General features: G+C 35.7%; 2 protein-coding genes and 1 pseudogene across 3 annotated transcripts in view; 1 reads left to right on the top strand and 2 right to left on the bottom strand.

Moving 5' to 3' along the window:
* The window catches only part of FUT8 (fucosyltransferase 8), a 315,036-nt gene that overhangs the window by 250,515 nt on the left and 40,539 nt on the right, over positions 1-23,982 (bottom strand). For both annotated transcript variants that reach the window (XM_057731047.1, XM_057731050.1), the window contains exon 2: positions 8,127-8,224. The gene's annotated coding sequence lies outside the window, so the exon portion shown is untranslated. The remainder of the gene's footprint in view (positions 1-8,126; positions 8,225-23,982) is intronic.
* Positions 13,688-14,728, top strand: LOC130851155 (UDP-GalNAc:beta-1,3-N-acetylgalactosaminyltransferase 1-like; annotated as a pseudogene).
* LOC130851156 (gametogenetin-like) overlaps positions 16,380-23,982 on the bottom strand; it is a 47,366-nt gene continuing 39,763 nt past the window's right edge. The window contains exon 2 of the mRNA XM_057731051.1: positions 16,380-16,488. Within this exon, the coding sequence (XP_057587034.1) occupies positions 16,472-16,488 (17 nt within the window). The 3' untranslated portion in view covers positions 16,380-16,471. The remainder of the gene's footprint in view (positions 16,489-23,982) is intronic.

Below are 23,982 nucleotides of genomic sequence, written 5' to 3'. Positions count from 1 at the left end.
TTGATCACAGAAACTGAATAAACAATCATCTTCCAATAGAACACTGTAAATCAATTATACTTCAATAAAAAATAAAGAAAAGAAAAGGGGGGGTGGAATGTGTTCCACATGGTTTTCCTTCCCTCTTCTATGGAGCTGTAGGAATAGCTGGGGAGGAGGGGAAGGGATTCCTCTACGTTCTACAGCATCTATAAATCAAAAAAATAAACACTACATAGAAAGTGAAGACTGTGAACCATAAAAGAAATCAAGTACATCCATACCCCTACATCATGCTCACTTCAGAAAAGGTTATTTCATTTTCTGAACTCAGCTGAGAGACTGCAGCAACAACACATTTTTCTAACTTTAAATGAATTAACTGACCTGAAGACTGTCTTCCTTCTAAATAAAATATTCAAACTGGAAAATAAAATATGGTAAGTAAGAGAGATGGGCTAATTCCATGTTTACCAAATATCTTCATTAATGATCTTCACCCAAGTAAACAAAACATAAATAAGTCAGAATACATTTACAAGTCAGAATCCACCAGATTAACAGTTAAAGCATTCTCTATTTCTTTTTTCAATTTTGCCACTCCAGCAAAACTAATACCAATATAGTATATAGCAGACACTCAACAATTACAGAACTTTGGAACCTGGGAGATAGAAAGGCACTCTGAGATCTGTTTCTCTTCTCTTCTTCCAGTCCTCTGATATTACCCATTGAGAAACTAATAGCTGGAGAAGACAGTAACTTTCCCAAACTAGTTAACAGCAGGACAAAAACTAGAACCAAGGCACCTTGATTTCCACATTAGTATTCATTCCACTACACGTCATGATGTCAAGAATTCTGATGAGCCTGAGATTTTATCCTACATGCAAGCTAAGCAATCAGCCTGACAGTTTAACGGATACTGAGAACCAAAACCATCCAGCCACACACACTGAGGATAGAAACCATACACTCCTTGTACTGCACTGAATACTGTCTTCCCCAAATTTATAACCACTGGAACATCTGGTTGTCCTTATTTGGAAATAGGGTCTTTGCAGATGTAATCAAGGTAACATGAGGTCATACTGCATTAGGGTGGGCTCTAATCCAATGACTGGTATCTTCATAAAAAGAGGGAAATTTGGACACAGATACAGAGGGAAAATTACCATGTGAAGATGAAGGTAGAGATTAAAGATATGCCGTCACAAGCCAAGAAACACCAAGGATTGCTTAAAAATACCAGAAGCTACAAGAGAGAGCAAAGAATTCTTCCCCTAGAGGCTATTATTTTTAGCCACTAACTGTGTGGTAATTAGTTATAGCATCCCTAGGAAACTAATACACCTACACACACCTACACACACATCTTTCTGTATACATTAGCCTGACTTTACTGGTCCAATGTCTTCATTAGCATACTCTACTATTCCAGGAGATTCTTGCAGGGACATAACTTAATTGTTCATTACAGAAGCTTCAGAAAAGACTCATCAACTCTTCAACAGAAAGCATCAACAGTTTTCAAAATCCTTGCATTGCTGTTTTGACCAATTCTATTGTAAGTAAATTGTTATACCATTATATTTATTCAGTCTTAAGCCCCATCACTACCACTACAAGCCTCAAATTAAACTTCAAATTCTAAAATTTTTACCTTGACTTTGCCCTTCTAAGGCATTACCAAAACTCTGTCAAGGTGGTGTTCTCCTTTACCGTAGTAAGCAATAAACTCAGCTTTGTTTTATCAATAGGCTGTGTTAGTGATATTTGGTGAGCCAGCATCAGATAATCCTGGCAGAAAAAATGACACTCCTGGGTCAGGGACAAAGAGAAGTTTACCACTCAAACAACAGCAGTAGCCAGTATATCATCTTTTGCACTGGTTCCCAAAGCTCTAAGCCCTAAAGGGCAATACAAGGAGAGCCAGATGATGCCTGCACACACAGTGGGTTACATTACAGGAGAAGAAAGCTGAAGCTTACGAAATGCCAATATTTTAAAGGAGATGCAAACAAATGTACCCAACGTTTTCCCCAGAGGGATTATCTTGATTATCCTGGACCGCAAGGAAATCTGCCCTCTGTCCTTATGGAAATACTATTTCTATCTTCCCAGGCTGTTTGCTCTGCAAATTTCCTTGAAAAGACGGCCCTCAACAAAAGCTGCCAATGCCTCTGCTCAGAAGATGTGCTGAAGCACAAGAGACTCATGGAGAATCATCTCCCAATAGGTGTCTCCTTTGTCCTAAAGGGCTAAAGATACTTTAGGAAATCAGGATGAAGTTAGTATAATACAATGAGTAGAAAATGTTTCAGGAAGAAAAAAATTAGAGCTAAGAGGTATACTTCCTGTATAATTTAAAACCACTGTGAGTCTCTTAAACAGTCTCTCTTAACATACCTATACATCAAATATCCAAAAGTAAATATGTTTGATTCCTATTTTATTTTAAACTCTACCATTTCTAAAACAGTATATTGAACAAATTGGGTTTTTGTTGTTGTTGTTTTGTTTTGCTAATTTTCTAGGCTTAGTGCTCATGAAAAAAAAAAACTGTTTGATAGTTCTGAACTTCACCAATTATACCTGTAAGTATGATTATAAAATGAAATCCTCCAGAGCAGAATATCATACACAATTTTAGGGTACTTTGATTTTAAACCAGAAATCTAAGGTCCATATTCATCTAAAGTTTGTGAAAATTTTGATCTTATTTAAATACTACACCTTTTAAATTAATCCACATGAAAATTCTGAAGTTGTTGAAAAATAAAAAAATAGTTTGTTAGATTTTTCTAGCTATATATCCAATATTAGCATATTTTTTGCATCTGTTTGAAAATTAAGATCATATCTCATACCATTTCAACAGTAACCTGTTTTAATTTAAACTCGATTGAAAAAGAAATTAAAATTGAGTTTTGTAAATAAACAATTTTAAAGTGAGCAGTTTAACTTTATTTCAACCCTAGGATCCAGCAATGATCCGAGGAGGAAGAGAGACAGGATGGTGAGTAAAATGAGCACCACAGAACACGTCTCCAGCTAGCTGTGGGACTAAGAGCGTACCACCTCGCCTCTCTAGGTCTCCGTTCTCCTACTTACAAAAAAAAACATGACAGGCATCAGACTAAACGTTCCTTAAGGTCCATTTCGCTTAAGAGTTCTATAAGAAGTACAGCTTTCACAGTTCTGATTGATTCTATTTTCTCATGATTTCAGAAAATTGACTTTCTACTTCTTCCCCTGACAATCTTGAATCCACAGATGCAATATGCTCTAATGAACTCAAAGTAGCCCACTAATGGGTGGGACTGTCATTTGTTCAGCAAGTAGTAATACCTGCTGTAGGAATATTTCCTTCGGAAAACACCAAAATCTAAAATGACCCTCTCCATCAAGAAGTTCAATCTTCTATTTGAGCACTCAAAAGTACGTATGTACATGAAATTCTAATAAACTTTAGGAAATATATAATATTTGCCTTAAAAATTTATGCCATGCTCTTTGGCAAATGGAATCTGTAGTCCCACATTAGTTATTGATCCCTTTTCTAGTATTTGGCTTTCAGTAATGTTTTTGATGTTGTATTATAAAGTTATGCCAAATAACTTATATTATTAACATGACACTCACAAAAAAGCTCAAATCCTGAACTTCTGAGCATAGCATCATCTTTGACTCTGTGTTGTATCTGCCCAATGAACAAATAATTATTCTCTCAGGGGAACATCTTTAAAATGCTTTGCCTCTGTCTAAACTGTTTTACCTATTTCAGAAATGTTCCCTGAGAACACATATGGCATATCACTTATCTATAGAGACTATGAAAGTTACATAATTTAAAGATATGCATATATACACTAATATGTATAAAATAGATAAATAATGAGAACCTGCTGTACAGCACAGGGAACTCCACTTCACTTTGCTGTATAGTAGAAAATAACACAACACTGTAAAACAACTACACCCAATTAAAAATAATAATAATAATAATAATAAAACCAAATAAAGAACTGAAAAAAATAAATTAAATTAAATAAAGATATGCAGAAATAAGAGAACAAAGTTGCACTGACTCCTTTCTTAGTGTCCAGGTTTAGGAGCTGAAATTTAAACCAACATTTTCTGAGTCTAAGCATGATATTTTGCTCAAATTTTTTTATTTCTACAGCACATGATGAATCAGATATTTCTTGTAAATATCCAAATAGCTGTTTGATACCACTAAATAGCTAATTTTTTATATTACTAATTTCCCCAAGGCAGAATGATAGTTTCCATCACTTTCATCCCAAATATTCATTCAAGAAAATTTAAATTGACTTTTCATGCCCAACCTTTGTCCTCTTTATGTACATTTTTAAGATAGGAGAATTCTTATAAATACTTGACTTGTCTAAACAAGTGACTCTCAGAACTACCTGTATGAGGGTTAACTATATAAAAATCTGTACGTTTCCGATCTAACACTATACTCAAGAAAGCTACCTGATTTTTCTATAATCAGGAAACACCATAAGTTCCAATAAACCCCTTGTCTAATAATTTTGCATCACCTCTCTTTCTATACTAAAATGATCATAAATTTCAGGTCTCTTCTCCTACCCACAAGATCTGTTAAATTTTTTCTAGTTAATTTTTAATGACATTTTAAAAAAGAAATGCAACCCCAACCCAAAAAGGCAACAGTTAAATCACTGTGGTCTCTTAACAACAACAACAACAAAAGGTAACATTCCTTTAATAAAGAATATATAATCACATTTTCACTTTAAAATGTATGACCCCACAGTAAACAGATCATACACCATGACCAAGTGGAATTTATTCCTGAATTGTACGGAGAGTGTAACATACAAAAATTAATGTATTGGGCTGGCCAAAAAGTTTGTTCGGGTTTAAGTAAAAATAAAAGACACATCTTTCATTTTCACCAAGAACTTTATCGAACAACGTATTCATTAACTGAGCAAACTTTCTGGCACCCCAATAATATGCCACATCAACAAAATGAAGGAAAAACTCACATTATCATCTCAAAATTCAACATGCTTTCATGATAAAAACACTCAGCTAAATAAGAACAGAAGCAAACTATCTCAACATAATAAAAGTCTTACATGAAAAGCCCACAGCAAAATCATACTCAGTGGTGAAAGACGAAAGCTTTTCCTCTAAGATCAGGAACAGGTAAGGATGCCCACTTTCACCACTTCTACTTGATATAGTACTGAAAGCTCTAATCAGAGCAATTAGGTAAGAAAAAGAATACAAGGCATTCAAACTGAAAAGGACACAGGAAAAATTATCTCTCTTTGCAGATAATGTGATCTTATGTGTAGAAAACCCTGAAGACTCCACCAAAAACAGCTATTAGAATAAATGAATTCAGAGCAAAATAGAACGATACAAAGTCAAAGACAAAAATCAGTTGCATTTCTACATACAAGCAATGAACAATCTGAAAAGGAAATTACACAAATAATTCCATTTACAGTAGAATAAAAAAAAAATACTTAGGAAATAACTTAACCAAGGAAGTGAAAGAGCTGTACAATGAAAACTATAAAACATTGCTGAAAGAAATTTAAAAGACATAGACAAATGGAAACACATCCCATGTTCATATACTGAAAGACTTACTACTGCTAAAATGTCAACACTATCCAAAGTAATCTACACATTCAATGCAATGCTTATCAAAATCCCAATGACTTTTGTGCAGAAATAGAGAAAAACCTATCCTAAAATTCACATGGAATCTCAAGGGACCCATGAATAGCCAAGACAATAGAGAGAGCTTAGAATAAACTCACACATACGGTCAAATGATTTTTGATAATGGTGTTAAGACCATTCCATGGGAAAAAAGAACAGTCTTTTTGAACAAATGATGCTGGAAAAACTAGATATTCACATACCTAATACCATATACAAAAATTAACTCAAAATGGTTCAAGTACCTAAATATAAGACCTAAAATAATAAAACTCTTAGAAGAAACAAAAGCATCATGACATTGAATTTAGCAGTGATTTCTTGGGTGGGGGACACCAAAGGCACATGTAAAAAAAGGTAAAAAACAGGACAAATCTGACTTCATAAAAATTAAAAATTTAGGGCACCATACACTACTATCTGCACAGTAAAAAAGGGCAACCCACAGAACATGAGAAAATACTTGCAAGTCATATAAATGACGAGATTAATAGTCAGACTATGAAAGAACTCAACACAACAACAACAACAACAAAAAAAACAACAAAAAACCAGCATGACTCAAAATTGCAAAAAGGATTTGAAAAGACATTTCTCCAAAGAAGATACATGTTACCAATATGAAATGACATGAAAAGATGCACAATATTACCAATCATTAGGGCAATGCAACTGAAACTACAGTGCAATACCCCCTCACACCTATTAAGATGGCTACTTTAAAAAAAAAAACAAAACAGAAAATAATAAGCATTGGCAAGGGTGTGGAGAACCTGGAACCCTTGTGCACTACTGATAGAAATGTAAAATGGTACAGCTCCTGTGGAAAACAATGTGGTGGTTTTACAAAAAATTAAAAATAAAATTATCATATGATACAGCAAATTCACTTCTGAGAATATACACAAAAAGAAATGAAAACAGGGTCTTGAAGAGATCTTTGTACACCCATGTTCATAGCTGTACTATTCACAGTAGCTAAAAGATGAAAGCAATTCAGCTATCCATCAGCTGATGAGTGGATAAGCAAAATGTGGTATATACATACAATGAAATATTATTTAACGTTAAAAAGCAAAGAAAGGGACTTCCCTGGCAGTGCAGTGGTTAAGACTCCGCCTTCCCAATGCAGAGGGCCCAGCTTCCATCCCTGGTCAGGGATGTAGATCGCACATGCATGCCACAACCAAGAGTTCACATGCCACAACTAAGGAGCCCCCCTGCCACAACTAAGACCTGGCACAACCAAATAAATAAATATTTTTTTAAAAAAAGGAAAGAAAGAAAGGAAATTCTGCAATATGCTACAAATGGATGAACCCTGAGCACATTATGCTAAGTGAAATAAGTCAGTCACCAAAAGACAATTACCGTATAATTCCACTCATATAAAGTAATTAGAGTAGTCAACATCATAAAGTATCATGGTGGTTGCCAGGGGTTGGAAGGAGCAGAGAATGGAGAGTTACAGTTTAATGGGTACAGAGTTTTAGTTTTACAAGATGAAAAGTTATGGGGATGGATGGTGATGATGGCTGCACAACAATGTGAATATTTAACACCTCTGAACTGTACATTTAAAAATGGTTAAGAAGGTAAATTTTATGTTTTATCACAGGAAAAACGAAAGAAAAAACAGTATGACTGCAATAATCACCAAAAACTGGAAACTCCCCAAACGTCCATCAGATGGTGAATGGATAAACAAACTGCAATACATCCATACAATAGAACACTACTCAGCAATAAAAAAGAACTACTGGTACACAAAACATGGATGAATCCAAATGCATTATGCTAAGTGAAAGAAGCCAGATTTTAAAAGCTACACACTAATTGATTTCATTTAAAATGATATACTGGAAAAAGTAAACAACAGGGACAAAAAACAGATCTGTGATTGCTAAGGACTGAGGAAGAGAGAGAGACTACAAAAAGGCAATGTGAGTGAATTTAAAAGATTATGGTAAAGAAAACACATTCGTCAAAACTCACAGACAACAAAAAATAAATAAAAATTTGAATACATAACTGAAATATGAACAAGAATGAAATTTTTAAAAGCTACTAAAAATTTCAAAAAATTTTAAGATGAGTTGTTTATTTCAGCACCAAATGTGCCAGACAACGATGCCAAAAGTACAATGTACCATATTCAGCCACAACCTGTTTTATCTAGCCCATTACTTTAAAGTAAAAAACTATTAAATAGGAAATAAAACATTTTTCCATTTTATACACTGCAGATTGTACACAGTAGGTAGCACAGTAGGTACATAATTCAATAGAGTTTAGACTGACTTGGCCCTTCTACTTCACTGGTACATATGTAGCTTTAAATACAAAACTATCCATTTCTGAAAATATTAACATATAATTGGAACAGAGAAGTGCTGTGCACAAAATCTACTAACCTGAATTTGTTCGGTTAATCCAAAAAGGCAATAGAGCCCTTTATCGTGAATGGAAACACCATCAGGGTCATGGGTGCTCTCTTAGCAAAAGCAGCAACCTGGAACAACAAAATATATATATATATACATATATATATATATATATATGTATATATATATATATATATATGAACTTCAGCCCTACTCAAACTTCAGTTACCATTATTATACTTTTTTTAAAGTCCCCTTTTTTCCCCTTATGTAGCCAGTCATAACATGTACAAATTTTACATAGTCACTTATTCTGCAAGCTGTGCCTTTCAAATACCAATAAGGAACAGGTTTTCATTTTGCAAATTATATTCAAACACAGTAACACTCAGTGCCTTAATTTGCTTCATAGTTCACCTTAAAATAAGTCAGCACCTATAAAACTTGCCTTGTGAACACGAAGTTCTTTAATTTTGTCTACTTCTCAACACACAGGTCAATCAGAAACGTCTCTCTTTCCGGACCAATGCTCAAAATCTTCTATATCCCCACACCTCAATTAGCTCTATAACCTAATTTCTGACTATCTTCTACACATTAAATTCAAGTCAATTTAATTTTCTTGCTTTCCACAGAACAATTTTGTCATTCTCAGCTGTGCCCCTGCAACACACCATTCCTTCTTTTTAGAAAAGGGACTTTTTCTCTCTTATCCTCTTTGTCAATCAATGCACATCCGTCAACTTTTTCAAAATGCAGCCCCCCATTCCTCCCAGAGAGCTGATATAATCATTCTGTACTCCATTAATCTTTGCAAGAATATTTTGCTGCCTTTTATATGTCATCTCATGTAGTCTTCTGATTAGCAACACTATCTCCTACTTCTTTTGTCCCTGCTTCTCCATCATCTAGCATATGTGACACATAGAAAGTAATCACTATGATTGACTGACAAGTGAAACGGTCTTAATGAAGAGTCACACATCATATGTTCACTGAGTATGTACATATGTGCAACTTGCCAAGTAGAAAAACTCAAGAATAACATAAAGACACAATATACTCTATGGAAACATGTCTTTCTGCCAGTTAATTTACTGTTGTTACAACATAAGATTATTCTCAGATTGACATTATTAATTGTGAGAAGTAGTCTTTCTCTGATGACATCGAAGCCTACTGAAACCAATTTCTGGTGGTTAGAAATAATAAAGAAGTATCATTACCAGCTCCATCTCCTCAAAAGTAATCCAACTATTTTCATTTTAAATTCCAAGAGTGAAAAATTTATTCGGAGACAGAACAGCCTATAAAAACATTTAATAAATAATTCCAAACCAAAAATAAGCACATTTGTATACTGCCTTATTATTTACATTATCTCATGTGATAGCTCTCATTGAAAAGGACAAACCACTGCCAAGTCCACTACTCCCAGGGCCCATAAACAGACAATTCCTAAATGGCCATTAACTATAAAATCAGTTAAGGCTCACTGTGATTGCCTCCTAAAATTTCACCCAAAAGTCTTTACCACTCCCACAATAATCCAGTATTATGGAATTTATGTTTCTAGCCATTATGGAGTAACTGGTACCAGATTTCTCTTCAGACAGTAAACAACTGCAAAACTAGACAAAATATATGACGCAACAGTCTCCAGACACTGGATAACAATTGGTGTAGATCTGCATTCTCTGAGAGAAGGAAACAAGCTAGATAAGCCTATGTGCAACCTTGCCTTTCTGCTAAGAGACACTACTGCAGGCAAGGAGAATCTGAGCAGAGCACAGCAGTGTTACTAACGTGAAAAAACAAAGATCAGAGTTCAGAAGGTATAGGTGACAGTAATTACTGGAATAATGTACCAGAGAGGGGAGAGTAATACAGAAAAAAGCTCCAGACATCTTCTCTTGAGTCTTCGACTTAATACTAATACGCATACTTAAAGTGAAATTCCATAAGGCAAAAGGGGGAAAAAAACCTGCTGGGGAGCTAAAAAATGAACAATTCAAGGTTCATACAGAGCTAGGGACATGTGAGTTGCACCTAACTAAAGGAGAGAGACCTTGTATACTCTGGACATAAGGAGAGACCTCAGCAGGGATAAATTACTTCCAAAATAAAGATTAATCTATAATGATGCCAGCAGAGCTTAAAAACAAACCCTGAAGGAAAAACCTGATCCTCAACTTAACATCTATTACCAGATAGTAAGCTGAGTGGAAAACCTCATAATTCACAAGGCATCAGGTAAAGTATTCATAAAGGTTCTGCCTCAGGAATACAGCAAAATTACATTAAATGGTCCCAATAAAGAACACCTTAAAGGATTAAATACTTCCCAAGTAACTTAAATACATTCCAGGAAAACTTCAAGAATATTTACAAGAATACAAAAATATCCAGCACCCAATGAGATAAAATTTACAATGTCTTCTTTTACATGCCTGACAAGCATTAACTAATTTGCCAAGCAGGTTTGGGGGGGAAAAAAAGGCAAGAAAATATAACCAAATGAGGAGAAAGAGCAATCAAAACCAACCCAGAAATGACACAGTTTTTATAGAACTAGGAAACTAGGATTAAAAATTATTATAAATATATTCCATATGCTCTAGAAGCTAGAGAAAAGACTGAGTGCGATTTAAGTTAAAACATAGAAAAAAGACCCATATTGAACATCTAGAAATGAAAACTAGAATGTTAGAGATACTCTGACACTCGATGAATTATATTTTCCACTCTGTCTGATGGATTCAGGCTCTATTCCTGACCTTATGTGAGCTCTGAGTATAATACTGTTCCCTCAGTTCCTTTTGGGTGGTTCTTCCTTGATCTCAAGTAGTTTCCTCACAGGCATGTACTGATCAGTACTCAACAGAATTCTTGGAAGGGACTTCTGCAGATCTGCAAAACTCCCTCACAGCTCTCTCCTCTCTGTACTCTGCCCTGTGAACTCTAGCTGCCTTGGCTCCTTAGGCTCCCAGCACCATCTCCTCATTTCAGGGAGATCTCTAGGCTCCTCCGGGGTTCCACTGCCCCTACCCCATGCCAGAAACACTCTCTAGGCTACAGCAAACGCAGGTCTCATCTAATTTGTTTCCTGTCTCTCAGGGATCAATGTCTTTAATCGCCTGATGGCAAATGCTTTAAGAACTGTTTCTCATGTTTTTTTGTCTAGCTGGTTGTTTAAAGTAAAAGGATACCAATCCCTGTTAGTCCAACTTGGCTGGAAGCACTATTTTGATTATTTTAAAGGGAGACTATGAGTTAAACCAACTTTGTGATAGCACTGAAAGCTGAAATTTTCCAAAAATTAGATGTATTCAGTTAACACCACTCACATGTTAATAAGTTACCCTGAACCATATAATAAATGCATACTATGTGGTAGAAAAGAACAGTAACCATGAAAGTGAAACAGGCAGTATCAGCTGAGTGTAAAGAATAAATGGTATCCAGTAATCACAAATAATAAAAAGTCAACACAAGGAAAAACTAATTTTAGGAAGGATTTCTCTGAAAAAAAGAAATGTATATGAGAATATATAACAAAGCGTGCAGCATATGATTTCATATATGCTCAAATCAAACGTATGGAGGAAATTATTCATTTAAGAGGAAATGCTATATTTGTTTATCAGTGGCATTGGAATTCGGGTCAAATGTTACAGATCTACACATCTGCCGTAGACTAACCAAAGGTGAAGATACTAAAGGAAGAGAAGCAAAATAAATAATTCTTCAGGAGAAATATAAGAGAATCAAATGAACATCTTAAATTCTCCCCATGATAGGTTAAGGAAAGTATAAAGAAAGAAAAATCCTTTAGAAGATGCTTAAAGAAAGAAGTATAAAAAAAGGAGGTTAGGAATCACAAGTTTTATTTTCAATCTGTGCTGTTGAAAAGAGTCAGTCATTTATAACCATATAGGAAGGATGAAGACTGTGAGCTAAACTGAACGTACCCTGAGCAGGAAAAAAAATAGCACATGGCCCGTTGATTCTTATCTTTAAAGAAACAACTGTCCTGTTCTAAAAAAGGAAACTACACACAAAAAATCAGCACATATGAAATAAAGAAAAAACTAAATTTGTGGGAAAATATATGTTTAACAGATGACAAAAGAAATCCTATCAGGGATGAAATTGATCATTTTTAAGAAAAAGAGAAGAGAGGTTCCGTGTGCTTGTATAAAAATCTATTTACCCATAGGTAGTGAAGCTATGAACACATTTAAATCAAAAATCTAAGTATAACTCAGGAGATACAGAGTCTTGTAACACTGATGATCCTAAGACCATTCTAGACTGGACTTCACACAGCTAGGGAATATTACATAGATGAGACTACCAGATTGAAGTCGGGAAGGGTAGGAGTAGGAACAGCCAACAGGAGGCTGTTTACTAGGAATAATTTTACTACTAGAAATTTGTCACCTTCTCTTTAGTATGGGACATGCTGCTGCTGGCTTAGATTTGAAAAGCATTAAGATAGTACCTTGGGACTTCCCTGGTGGTGCAGTGGTTAAGAATCCACCTGCCAATGCAGGGGACACAGGCTGGATTCCTGGTCTGGGAAGATCCCACGTGCCGCGGAGCAACTAAGCCCCTGCACCACAACTACTGAGCCTGTGCTCTAGAGCCCGTAAGCCACAACTATCGAGCCCATGTGCCACAACTGCTGAAGCCAGTGTGCCTAGAGCCCATGCTCCTCAATAAGAGAAGCCACCGCAATGAGAAGCCCGTGCATCGCAATGAAGGGTAGCCTCCACTTGCCACAATTAGAGAAAGCCCACGGCAGCAACGAAGATCCAACGCAGCCAATACATACATATATACATACATACATACACATACATACATACATACATACATACAAAGATAGGACCTCAACATCTTTAGCTATGGACCAACATCAGAGAGAAATCACACAGAGGTAGAAAGTAAGCCCCATAGGAGAAGAAAATACTGTCTTGCATCACTCTCTTTCCCTCTCCTTTCCCTGTAGCATTAATTAATATGCCAATGAATCTGGTATAACAAGGGAAGTTGCTCCTTCTAGCATACTTTTTATATTGGCGAATAGACATCACTAAAGTAGGCGATGTTAAGAAAACATGAGCCCCGGGACTCCGGCCTCCATGGCAATCAGCTGCCCCACCAGAGGTAGGGAAGATTTGAGTTTGCAGTCTTCAACTGGGAACAGCTTTGTGTTTTAGCTTTCCCCAGTCCACTTAGAGTAGTTCACAGCAAATCTTTTGATTAAAGCATGAAATACGGAAAACAAAAAACTTCAGCTAGTGCTTTAGTCTCATCTGAAATTCTACAGGCATGAGTCTTATACGCAGTATATGGCAGAATTTTAAGCCAATCTGAGAGTTTCTGTTTTTCAGTAGAAATTTCAAGCATTGTTTTTGACTACTACTTACTTCTGAATGTTCAGTTGGTGAAACTGAAGGTCTTCCACTCAGAAGGAATAAATCAAGAAGAATGTCATCGATGGCTGATATTAAATGGAGCCCCCTTGGATTGTGCAGTGTCTAGTAGCCAGAACGTGAGCCTCAGGTACTCCTGAGCTGCTGTGAATGGCCCTGGTGCTCCTGAGCACCCTTGTGGGTAGGATGTCACTGAGATCCCTCAAATGGAGCCTCCTGCTGCTGTCGCTCCTGAGTTTCTTGGTGATGTGGTACCTCAGTCTGCCTCACTACAATGTGATTGAACACATTAACTGGATGTACTTCTATGAGTATGAGCCCATTTACAAACAAGACTTCCGCTTCACACTGAGAACATTTGAACTGCTCTCATCAAAACCCATGTCTTGTCATCCTGGTGACCTCACTCATCAAAACCCATTTCTTGTCATCCTGAGGACCTCACATCCCTCAGATGTGAAAGCCAGACAAGCCATTAGAGTTACTTGGGGTTAAAAGAAGTCTTGGTGGGGATATGCGGTTCTTACATTTTTCTTATTAGGCCAGCAGGCTGAAAGGGAAGACAAAGTGTTAGCACTATCCTTAGAGGATAAACACCTCCTTTATGGAGACATAATACGACAAGATTTTTATAGACACGTACAATCACCTGACCTTGAAAACAGTTATGGCATTTAGGTGGGTAACTGAGTTTTGCCCCAATGCCAGGTATATCATGAAGACACACACTGATATTTTTCATCAATGCTGGCAATTTACTGGAGTATCTTTTAAATTTAAACCACTCGAAGTTTTTTCACAGGTTATCCTCTAATTGATAATTATTTCTATAGAGGACTTCACCAAAAAAAAAAACCCCCCTATTTCATACCAGAAGTATCCCTTCAACGTGTTTCCTCCTTACTGAAGTGGGTTGGGTTATAAATATGATGTCCAGAGATTTGGTGCCAAAAGTCTGAAATGATGAGTCATGTAAAACCCATCAGGTTTGAAGATGTTTATGTTGGGACCTGTTTGAATTTACCAAAAGTGGACATTCATATTTCAGAAGACACCAACCTTTTCTTTTTGTATAGGATTCATCTGGAAATCTGTCAACTCAGATGTGTGATTGCAGCCAATGACTTTTCTTCCAAGGAAATTATCACATTTTGGGAGGTTATGCCATGGAACACCACATGCCATTATTAATTTGATATTCTACCCAAAGCCTAGAGAAGGGAAGGATACTCTGTGGAAAGTGTTTAAGTTAGGACTGTGAAATCTCCAACAGAAAACTCATGGGAAGGGCACTGTGTGGCTTACACAGAACTGAAACTCATCAAAGAGCCCACAGACTGGAGACTGGAGGGTAGCACTTGACCTATGGTTTATTTTGACAACAATCAAGTCAGCCCTTTTAAAGATGATATTCAGAAGAATTAGAACATCTTATGAAGGAATGGGAGGTTTTTGTTAACAAAACTAATGGGATCAAATAATTTGAAGTTGTCATTCTATAGACTAGAACTTCTTAAAAGGATTTCATTGAATTACAAGCTCAGTCGTCCATAACAACAAAGCTGTGTGGAGTATTATTCATTGAACAATCTAGTCAGTTCAGGGGTTTGTCTATAACTTACATGGATTACCAGTTTTTCTTAATATATAGTTCTGTGGAAAACAACTGAAGTTATACCAAACAAAATTTCACCTGTTTCTGGTCCTTCACAAGATAATTCAAGATGTTGCAGTATTTCAGAGTTATCAATTATTGTTTAATACTACTTAGAGTTTTGCACTTTCTGGGTATTTGAATGTTATGTTTGTTTCAATAATATATACACAGAATAGTGAAAATCACTCTTTATATTTAAATTTTTTCCAGTTACTTCACTGATGAGTTTACCATGAATAGTTCCATTAATGTGAAGTCATTGGTCATTACTGCATTAGCAGTAATCTCTTGGACTTTGATAAATATTTTGTCATAGTAAAATAGAAAAGAATTAAAGCAAGAAGATCTGAATTACTGCCTTGTTTTTAAAAATATAATCCCCATTGTGTTTAGATGTCACTTCACCGACCCATTTTTCTACCTGGAAATTAGGAGTAATGTAGAATGCCAGGCAGCATATTTCCTTTTGGAGAGGACTCTGAAGCCAAAAAGAAAAGAGGGAACATGATGGCCACAAAGAATATTATGAAAGGAGTGTCACATTTCAGTGCTTGAGTTGGAAAAAGACTAAAGATTTGAGTGGTATTGTTAACTGCTCCGTGTTTTTTCTCATTAACGAGTTTTGAAAAGAGAAAAAAAATATGGAAAGTATTTTGAACTGATAAACAACATGAATTTGTAAAATAAAAAACTGAAAAGCCTGTTTTGTCCACTGTTTCAACAAAAATGAACCATTATTCTAAGACTGTTAAGCTCATATATTTAAAAAAAAAAAAAAAACTAACTCATATTTATTGGTAAGCAAATACTTCCTATAATGATCCTGAAACATAACATTACTTTGAGGTAAAATGAAAAAAACAAGTTAGGAACTAGGAGAAGTCCTCACTACTCCCTCTCCTATTCTGAAGCTGCCTACACTGACAACATAAACAAGTAGTGGGGACTTCCCTGGTGGTTCAGTGGTTAGGACTTCAACTTCCAGTGCAGGGGGTACAGGTTCAATCCCTGGTCCAGGGAGCTAAGATCCCGCATGCCTCATGGCCAAAAACCCAAAACATAAAACAGAAGCAATATTATAATAAATTCAATAAAGACTTTAACAACGGTTCAAAAAAAAAGTAGTACATCAACTTTAATTTTATCTATTTACCTACCAATTAATAGGGCCCTTTTAAATTTTTATTCATATTTTGGCCTAGGTAAGCTTGTGAGTTCTGTTTGACATTATAATGTTGATTCCTTTTTTTTTCTTCCTCCTCCTCCTCCAGGCAGCCCTATATGCCAAAAATCACTGAAACAAAAATTTAAGTGACTTCTGTCATCCTTAATTCATAAATTTGTTCAGATAAGCTTTGTAGAATCACCTAAAATAAAAATAAGGTCTCTGAAATATTAGAAAGGAAGATTATATCATTATCTATTATAGTCAATATTCTTTTATAGCTGTTATCCTTTCAGCTAGTCTGAAATCAGAAGACAAAGTACTGACATTTCCATCGGTTATAACACCACCACTCCTTTTAAATTCCCATGGGAAATAACTTGACTTTCTAAATCTTTTTCAACTTGCCTTACATTGTACTTGGCTATTTTCCTCACCCCCATCCCCCACAAGACTGCGCATACCGTGAGACCCAAGACTATGTCTATTCATCTTTATATCTTTTAGTGGTTTCTAGCATGCTGCTTTGACACACATTAGTATTTAACATTTTCTGCTCACCAATATCCCTCTACCCATCTCACAGGATATTACAAGGATCAAAGAGCATATTTGTGAGAGCACTTTGCAAAATAAGTGTTTTGCAGATGTCAGATGAATTTTATTTAAATATCAATGATTATTCTAAATCATAGCTGGCAAGTAGTGGAATGTTCTAGGGAATGAGAACACAACAAATGGCCCTCGATGAGCAAGTTTGATGGCGACTCCACAACCTCCTTTACTCTGTCCTCCATTCTACAGGTTCTAGAGACCATTTAGTCATGGTAGAAGCTTTCATCACTTTGACATCATCCACATCACTACAGCCCAAAAATCTTCTGGCATTTTTATGTTAGTTCATAACAAATGGCCTTTTTACTATAATCTTCCAGCTAGCCCTCCCCTTACTGGATTAGATACAGAGGTAAAAATCAACAAGCCAGAGTCTTATGACCTAACATTATCTCTGTGATGTTGAGTAAATGACTTGTGTTTCACTGCCTTTTTTTAAATGCCAGTATAAACATGTAACATTGCCACAGCTGCATTCTAAGTAGGATATGAACAGCCCAGGATCTGGATAATCGTGACTTTTAAGAACACATTCTGGCACTGAAAGAATCCTGAAATAGAATTGAAGAGGCTTAGACTCCAGTCCCAGCACTGCATATCAATTTACTACATGATTTTGGATATAACATATCACTTCCCTAGACTTCTAATTATTCTTCTATAAATGAAAGAATTGGAATAAACTGTAAAGGTCTCTTCCAGCTCTAAAATTCTGAGACTGAAAGCCTGAACTATACCTTCTAGGAGCCATTAAGATTCTTCAGCTTATATTTCAATTGAGAACTTAACTGTTTACTACTAAACACGCCCCTTTCCCCGACAACATTCTAAATAATTCACCTACACAAGATATGATTTGAGTTCTAGAAGCAAATTTTTCTTCAATCTTTTGCTAAAAAAATTCTCTCCAGTCCAAAAACTTCTTTTTGCCTCATTATTATAAAACGAAGATATTTTCCTATAACTCTTTACCATCAAATGTATGATTACATCTCCCAGAGTTACTGGAAACTGACAAAAACAGCTTATACTTACCAAGTTCAGCAATAAGCTCACATAAAATTTACTTCAAAAAACCAACCCAGGACACATTCAGGACCACTACATTAAAAACATTTTTTTTTTTAGTTTTAGAATAGTTTTACGTTACAGAGAAGTTGTAATGATAATATAGTGTTTTCACATACCACATACCCAGATTCCCCTGTGGTTAACATCTTGCATTACTCTTGTACATTTGTCACAATTAAGGAAACAATATTGATATACTACTATTAATGAAATCCCATGCTTTATTAGGATAAACACAGCAAATATCAAAAATTTTTTCAAAGCAAAATTCTTCAAAAGAGCAATGGAAACATAAAACATAGTAAAAGACACATAGTAAATAGAATACAAACAGCAAATATAATAAAGATTGTCAGAGCTAAGCTCAAGATATCAGTGTCAATAATAAATGCAAAGAGCTTGACTCCTCTACTATAAGAAAAAAGATTTTTTATCACCTCATGAACCAAAGTCCAATTGCATGCTATATACAAGGAGCACCCAAAACAAAGTAATTAAGAAACATTAAAAGAAAAAAGATATGAGCAAAGGTATAACAGGTAAATACAATCAAAAAGAAAGCTGAGGTTATGATCTTAATAACTGACTAGGTAGAATTCGGGCCCAAAAAAGCACCTAATATGACAAAGTAGGACTATTTTTTTAATGCTAAAGGACAAATTGACAATGAGGAAGATAAATCAGTTATGAATATCTATGCGCCGAAGAGCACAGTCATAAGCTTTGTAAAACAAAAATCTACATTAGATATAGAAAGAAATTAATAGAAACAATAACAGTAAGTGAAGCTATAGAAAACCTAAGCAATGTAATCAATAAAGTAGATTATTATAATATATTGAACTTACTATACTTAACTTTGTACACTGCTAGAGAAAACAATCTCTTTTTAAGTGGACGTGGACTATTCACAAAAACTGATCATAGAAAAGGTCATAAAGAAAAATCTCAGTAAGTTTGACACAGTAGAAGTAACACAAACTACGTTTTCTGACCACAATACAATAACACTACACATGAATAACAAAAAGCCCTCCCTCCCGCAAATTATAAAATGTTCTATTAAATAACTTTTGAATGAAATGAAAAACAAAAACAAAAACTGCAGAATACGTAAAATTCCAAATGGATCAGGAAGCAAAACACAAAAATTAAAACCATGAAAGTCCTAGAAGAAAACACAAATGATTTCAAGCATAACCTTGAATGAGGGAAGGCTAGCACTGACCGAAAATCCAAAGGCAAAAGATTCAATTTTTAATTAATACATTCAACAACAAAAACTATTTTTTGAAATATGCATGACCAAAACTGCCAAAAACTATAAGTAAAGGCAAAAAACAAACTGTAAGAAAATATCTAAATCTTATTCTCATATCTGAAGCAGAGAATATATAAAGGAAGCCTGGGACATCACTGTATGCTTGACAGAAAGAGTTCAAAGACCAATAAAGGCCCATCAAAAAGACACAGAGAACAAACACACCCATACACACACAAAGACACAAAAGTAAATAAGCTTGAAGGGGCTCGCATTGGCCAAATGTGAACATCAAAAAAGAAATTACCTTAAATGATTATAAAATATTAACTACATTAAAATCAATGAGACTATGCATTTTTTTTAAAACTGGGAGAGTTGGTAAGTTCCATGTTCAATATGGTAGAAAAAGTTTATCCGCACAACAATTATAAAACTTGACAAAATATAAACAACACCAACCTCTAAAGGCACAGGAAAATGAACAAAAGCAGACAGATTCTTGGAACAAAAAAATGGCAGGGGTATGCTTCCAAATATACTGTGTATAACTCGAAGGCAGGCCACAATCAGTGGCCACACAAACTAAAATTCCAACAGAGAGCCACAGTTCTCATGTGCAGTTTTTCTTTTCCGGAGTACCAGAGGAAGCTTTCAAAGCAACCACCAACACTGGAAAGTGAAGGAGAAATTCCAGAAAGAAGAGGATCAGACAGGGGAAGTCATAAATCCTATGTTTAACTCTGTCCAAATCTTTGGCAGACCAACTGGCTGACCAATGAACTACATATATGCAGGACAGACACAGGCTAATGATTAAAACAAAACAAAACAACAACAAAAAAACCTGACAGTTGAACTGTCTCCTAAGACACAGAGTTTGAAGTATGAGTACAACCAAATTAACTGCCTGCTAACACAAAGATATCAGCCCTTTGTTTACAAAGGAAAATAACAAAATCCTTAACAATTATAAAGATTACAATCCAAACTCATCTGATATACAAAGGCCAAGAAAATGAGACCAAACAAAAACAATAAAATAACAACCTTGTGGAAACAGATGTTGGTATCAGTAAACAAGGATTTTAAAAGATTTATTATAATTATGCTCAGCAAATAAAGGAAAATGTTTGCAAAAAAATATAAAAAAGAACTAAAAAAGAACTAAATGGAAATTCTAAGAGAGTATCAATAACAAGAACAGATTGGAAATGACATAGAAAAGAGTCAGTGCACCTGAGCAGAGATCAATAGGAACTTTTTTAGATCTCTAGAACTTACTCATCTTGTAAATGGAAGTCTATACCCTTTAGCCAATATCTCCCCCTTTCTGCCATCATCCCCCAGCCCCTGGTAACCACCACTCCACACTGTTTCTATGAATTCAGCTTTATTAGAATCCATGTATAAGTGATATCTTACAGTACTGGTCTTTCTCTGTCAGACTTATTTCACGTAGCATAATGCCCTCAAGGTTCATCAATGTTGTTGCAAATGACAGGATTTCCTTCTTTCTCATGGCTTAATAATATCCCATTGTGTGTGTAAACATGGCTATGCAGATATCTCTTCAAGATCCTGTTTTCAGGGATTTCCCTGGTGGTCCAGAGGTAATGAATCCATTCTGCAATGCAGGGGATGCAGGTTCGATCCCTTGTCAGGGAACTAAGATCCTGTGTGCTGCAAACTACAGAGCCCAGGAACTCTGGAGCCTGAGCACCACAACTACAGAGCCCACACACCCTGAAGCCTGCACGCCACTACTAGAGAAGAGAAAACCTGCATGGCACAACTAGAGAGAAGCCCGCACAAAGAGCCCACGTGACACCACAAAAGATCTCACATGACTCAACAAAGATCCGCAACTAAGACTCGATGCAGCCAAGAATTTGAAAATAATAATAATACAGATCCTATTTTCATTTCCTTTGGATATATACCCAGAAGTAGGGCTGCTGGATCATACGGCAGTTCTATTTTTAATTTTTTAAGGAACCTCCATACTCCTTTCCGTTGCAGCTCTACTGACTGACATTCCCATCAGTGGTTCACAAGGGTTCCCTTTTCTACATAGCCTTGCCAACACTTGTATTCTCTTCTTTTTGATAACAGCTATTCTAACAGGTATGAAGTAGTTCTGATTTGCAATTCCCTGATGATTAGTGATGTCAAGTATCTTTTCATGTACCTGTTGGCCATTAGTATGTCTTCTATGGAAAAAATGTCTATTCAGTTCTCTGTTCATTTTGTAATCAGATTTAAAAAAAAAAAATTTTTTTTTTAACTACTGACTTGCATGAGTTCTTTATATTTTTTGGATATTAACCCTTTATCATATATGTGACTTGTAAATATTTTCTCCCATTTCATAGGTTGAAATATGTTCCTTCTATATCGAATTTGTTGAGGTTTCATCATGAAAGGATATTTTGTCAAATGCTTTTTCTGCATCTATTGAGATGATCATGACTTTTATACTTCAATCTATTAATTTGGTACATCACATATATAGATATGTGTTTTCTGAACCATGCTTGCATCCCAGGGATAAATCCCACTTGATCATGGTGCATGATCCTTTTAATGTGTTGCTGAATTAAGCTTGTTAATATTTTGTTTAGGATTTTTGCATCTATATTCATCAGGGATTCTGGTTTGTAGTTTCCTTTACTTGTAGTGTCCTGGTCTGATTTTGTTATCAGGGTAATGCTGGCCTCATAAAATGAGTCTGGGAGTATTCCCTCCTCTTCCACTTTTTGGAAGAGTTTGAAAAGGACTGATATTAAGTCTTCTGTAAATGTTTGGTAGAATTCACCAGTGAAGTCCACCTGGTCCTGAAGTTTCATTTGTTGGCAAGTTTTTGATTACTTGTGGGAAAACATTCAGAAGTCTTTCTGAAACCTTGAAAATGTTACTAAAAGTAATTAAAGTATGTGGGCCGAGCGACTGGATGCAGAATGTCCTGCTTGAGCAGTGGAGGAACTAAGGGTGCTGGGCGTGGAGGCCATGGGGGCATAGGCTACCGTGGGAACAGAATATTGACCCTCTCTGGGGGCGCAGCCCCTTTCTCACTTGCACACCTCATATCACCCTGTTTGGCCCCGGAGGATGGCTGGTTAGCCAGAGACGGGTAAGATTCCTCAGGGGAGGAACAACCTAAGACAGGCACAGTTGCAGAGGGGCCAACAGGGGTGGGGCACAGACCCTTAATCCTTTTGAGAGAGGTCTCCTGCCCCCACGGCTGCTTTGCCCTCCATGCCCAGCTCAAATCCACACCCTGCTCAAATCGACCCAGGAGGCAAACAAAGATCACTGCCCCAGTCATGTGAACCTTTGTTTGTTTACTTCAAAGATAACCTTGTTTGTGGGACTAAACTGGGAGTGTTAGACACTTAGGCTATGCCAAGAACTCAATAAAAGCAATGTGGGATCAATCAGCGAGGCTCTTGATCCTAGAGGTCTTGAGTCCCCCGGTCCCATCTTTCTCTTAAATCTGTGTCTGTGTTTTCTTTAAGCTTGCGGCACCCGTCACTCACCTCAAGTCGCCGAGCTGGTCTCGGCAATTACTGATTCAATCTTCTTACTAGTAATCAGTCTCTTCAGATTTCCTATTTTTTCTTCATTTAGTCTTGGTAGGTTGTATGTTTCTGGAAATTTATTCATGTCTTCTAGATTGTCCAATTTGTTGGTATATATTCAGTAATTGTTTATAGCAGTCTCCTGATCCTTTGTATTTTTTTGGCATTAGGTGTAACATCTCCTCTTTCATTTCTGATTTTATTTACTTGAGTCCTCTTTTTTTCTTAGTGAGTCTGGCTAAATGTTTGCCTACTTTGCTTATCTTTAAAAAAAAACAAAAAAAAAACAAAAAAAAAAAACAGCTCTTAGTTCCACTGATCCTTTCTATTGTCTTTTTAGCTCTATTTCATTTTTCTGCTCTGATCTTTGTTATTTCTTTTTTCCCACTAACTCTGGGTTTAGTTTGTTCTTTTTCTAGTTCCTCGAGGTATTAAGTTAGACTGTTTATTTGAGCTCTTTCTTTTTGTTAGTATGGACATTTATTGCTATGAACTTCCCTCTTAGAACTGCTTTTGCTGCATCCCATAAGTTCTGGTATGTTGTATTGCCATTTTCATTTGTCTCAAGATAACGTTTTATCTCTCTTTTGATTTCTTCTTTGACCCATTGGTTGTTCAACAGCATGTTGTTTAATCTCTACATATTGTGAATTGTCCAGTTATCCTACTACAACTGACTTCTAGTTTCATACCACTGTGGTCAGCAAAGATGCCTGATAGAGTGAAACTATTCTGTATGATACAGTAATAGTAGACACACAAATATTTGACAAAATTCATAAAATATACAGGACAAAGTGAACTCGAATATAAACTATGGACTTTAGTTAATAATAATGTATCAGCACTGGTTCATCAATCATAAAAAATGTGTCACTTTAATGCAAAACGTAAATAATAGGAGAAATTGACAGGACAGGGAAATATAATGTGGAAACTGTACTTTCTAATCAATTTTCTGTAAACCTAAAACTTCTCCAAAAAATTAAGTATTAAATTTTTAAAAAGACATCATAAGCAAAATAAAAAACTGAAAAATTGAAAGAAAATATTTACAACATACATTACAGATAAAGATCTAGTATCCCAAGTATA

The sequence above is a fragment of the Hippopotamus amphibius genome, chromosome 4, assembly GCF_030028045.1.
Source record: "Hippopotamus amphibius kiboko isolate mHipAmp2 chromosome 4, mHipAmp2.hap2, whole genome shotgun sequence".
Classification (NCBI taxonomy): domain Eukaryota; kingdom Metazoa; phylum Chordata; class Mammalia; order Artiodactyla; family Hippopotamidae; genus Hippopotamus; species Hippopotamus amphibius.
The sequence above is the reverse complement of the archived record's forward strand: the minus strand, read 5'-3'. Positions and strand labels throughout refer to the sequence as shown.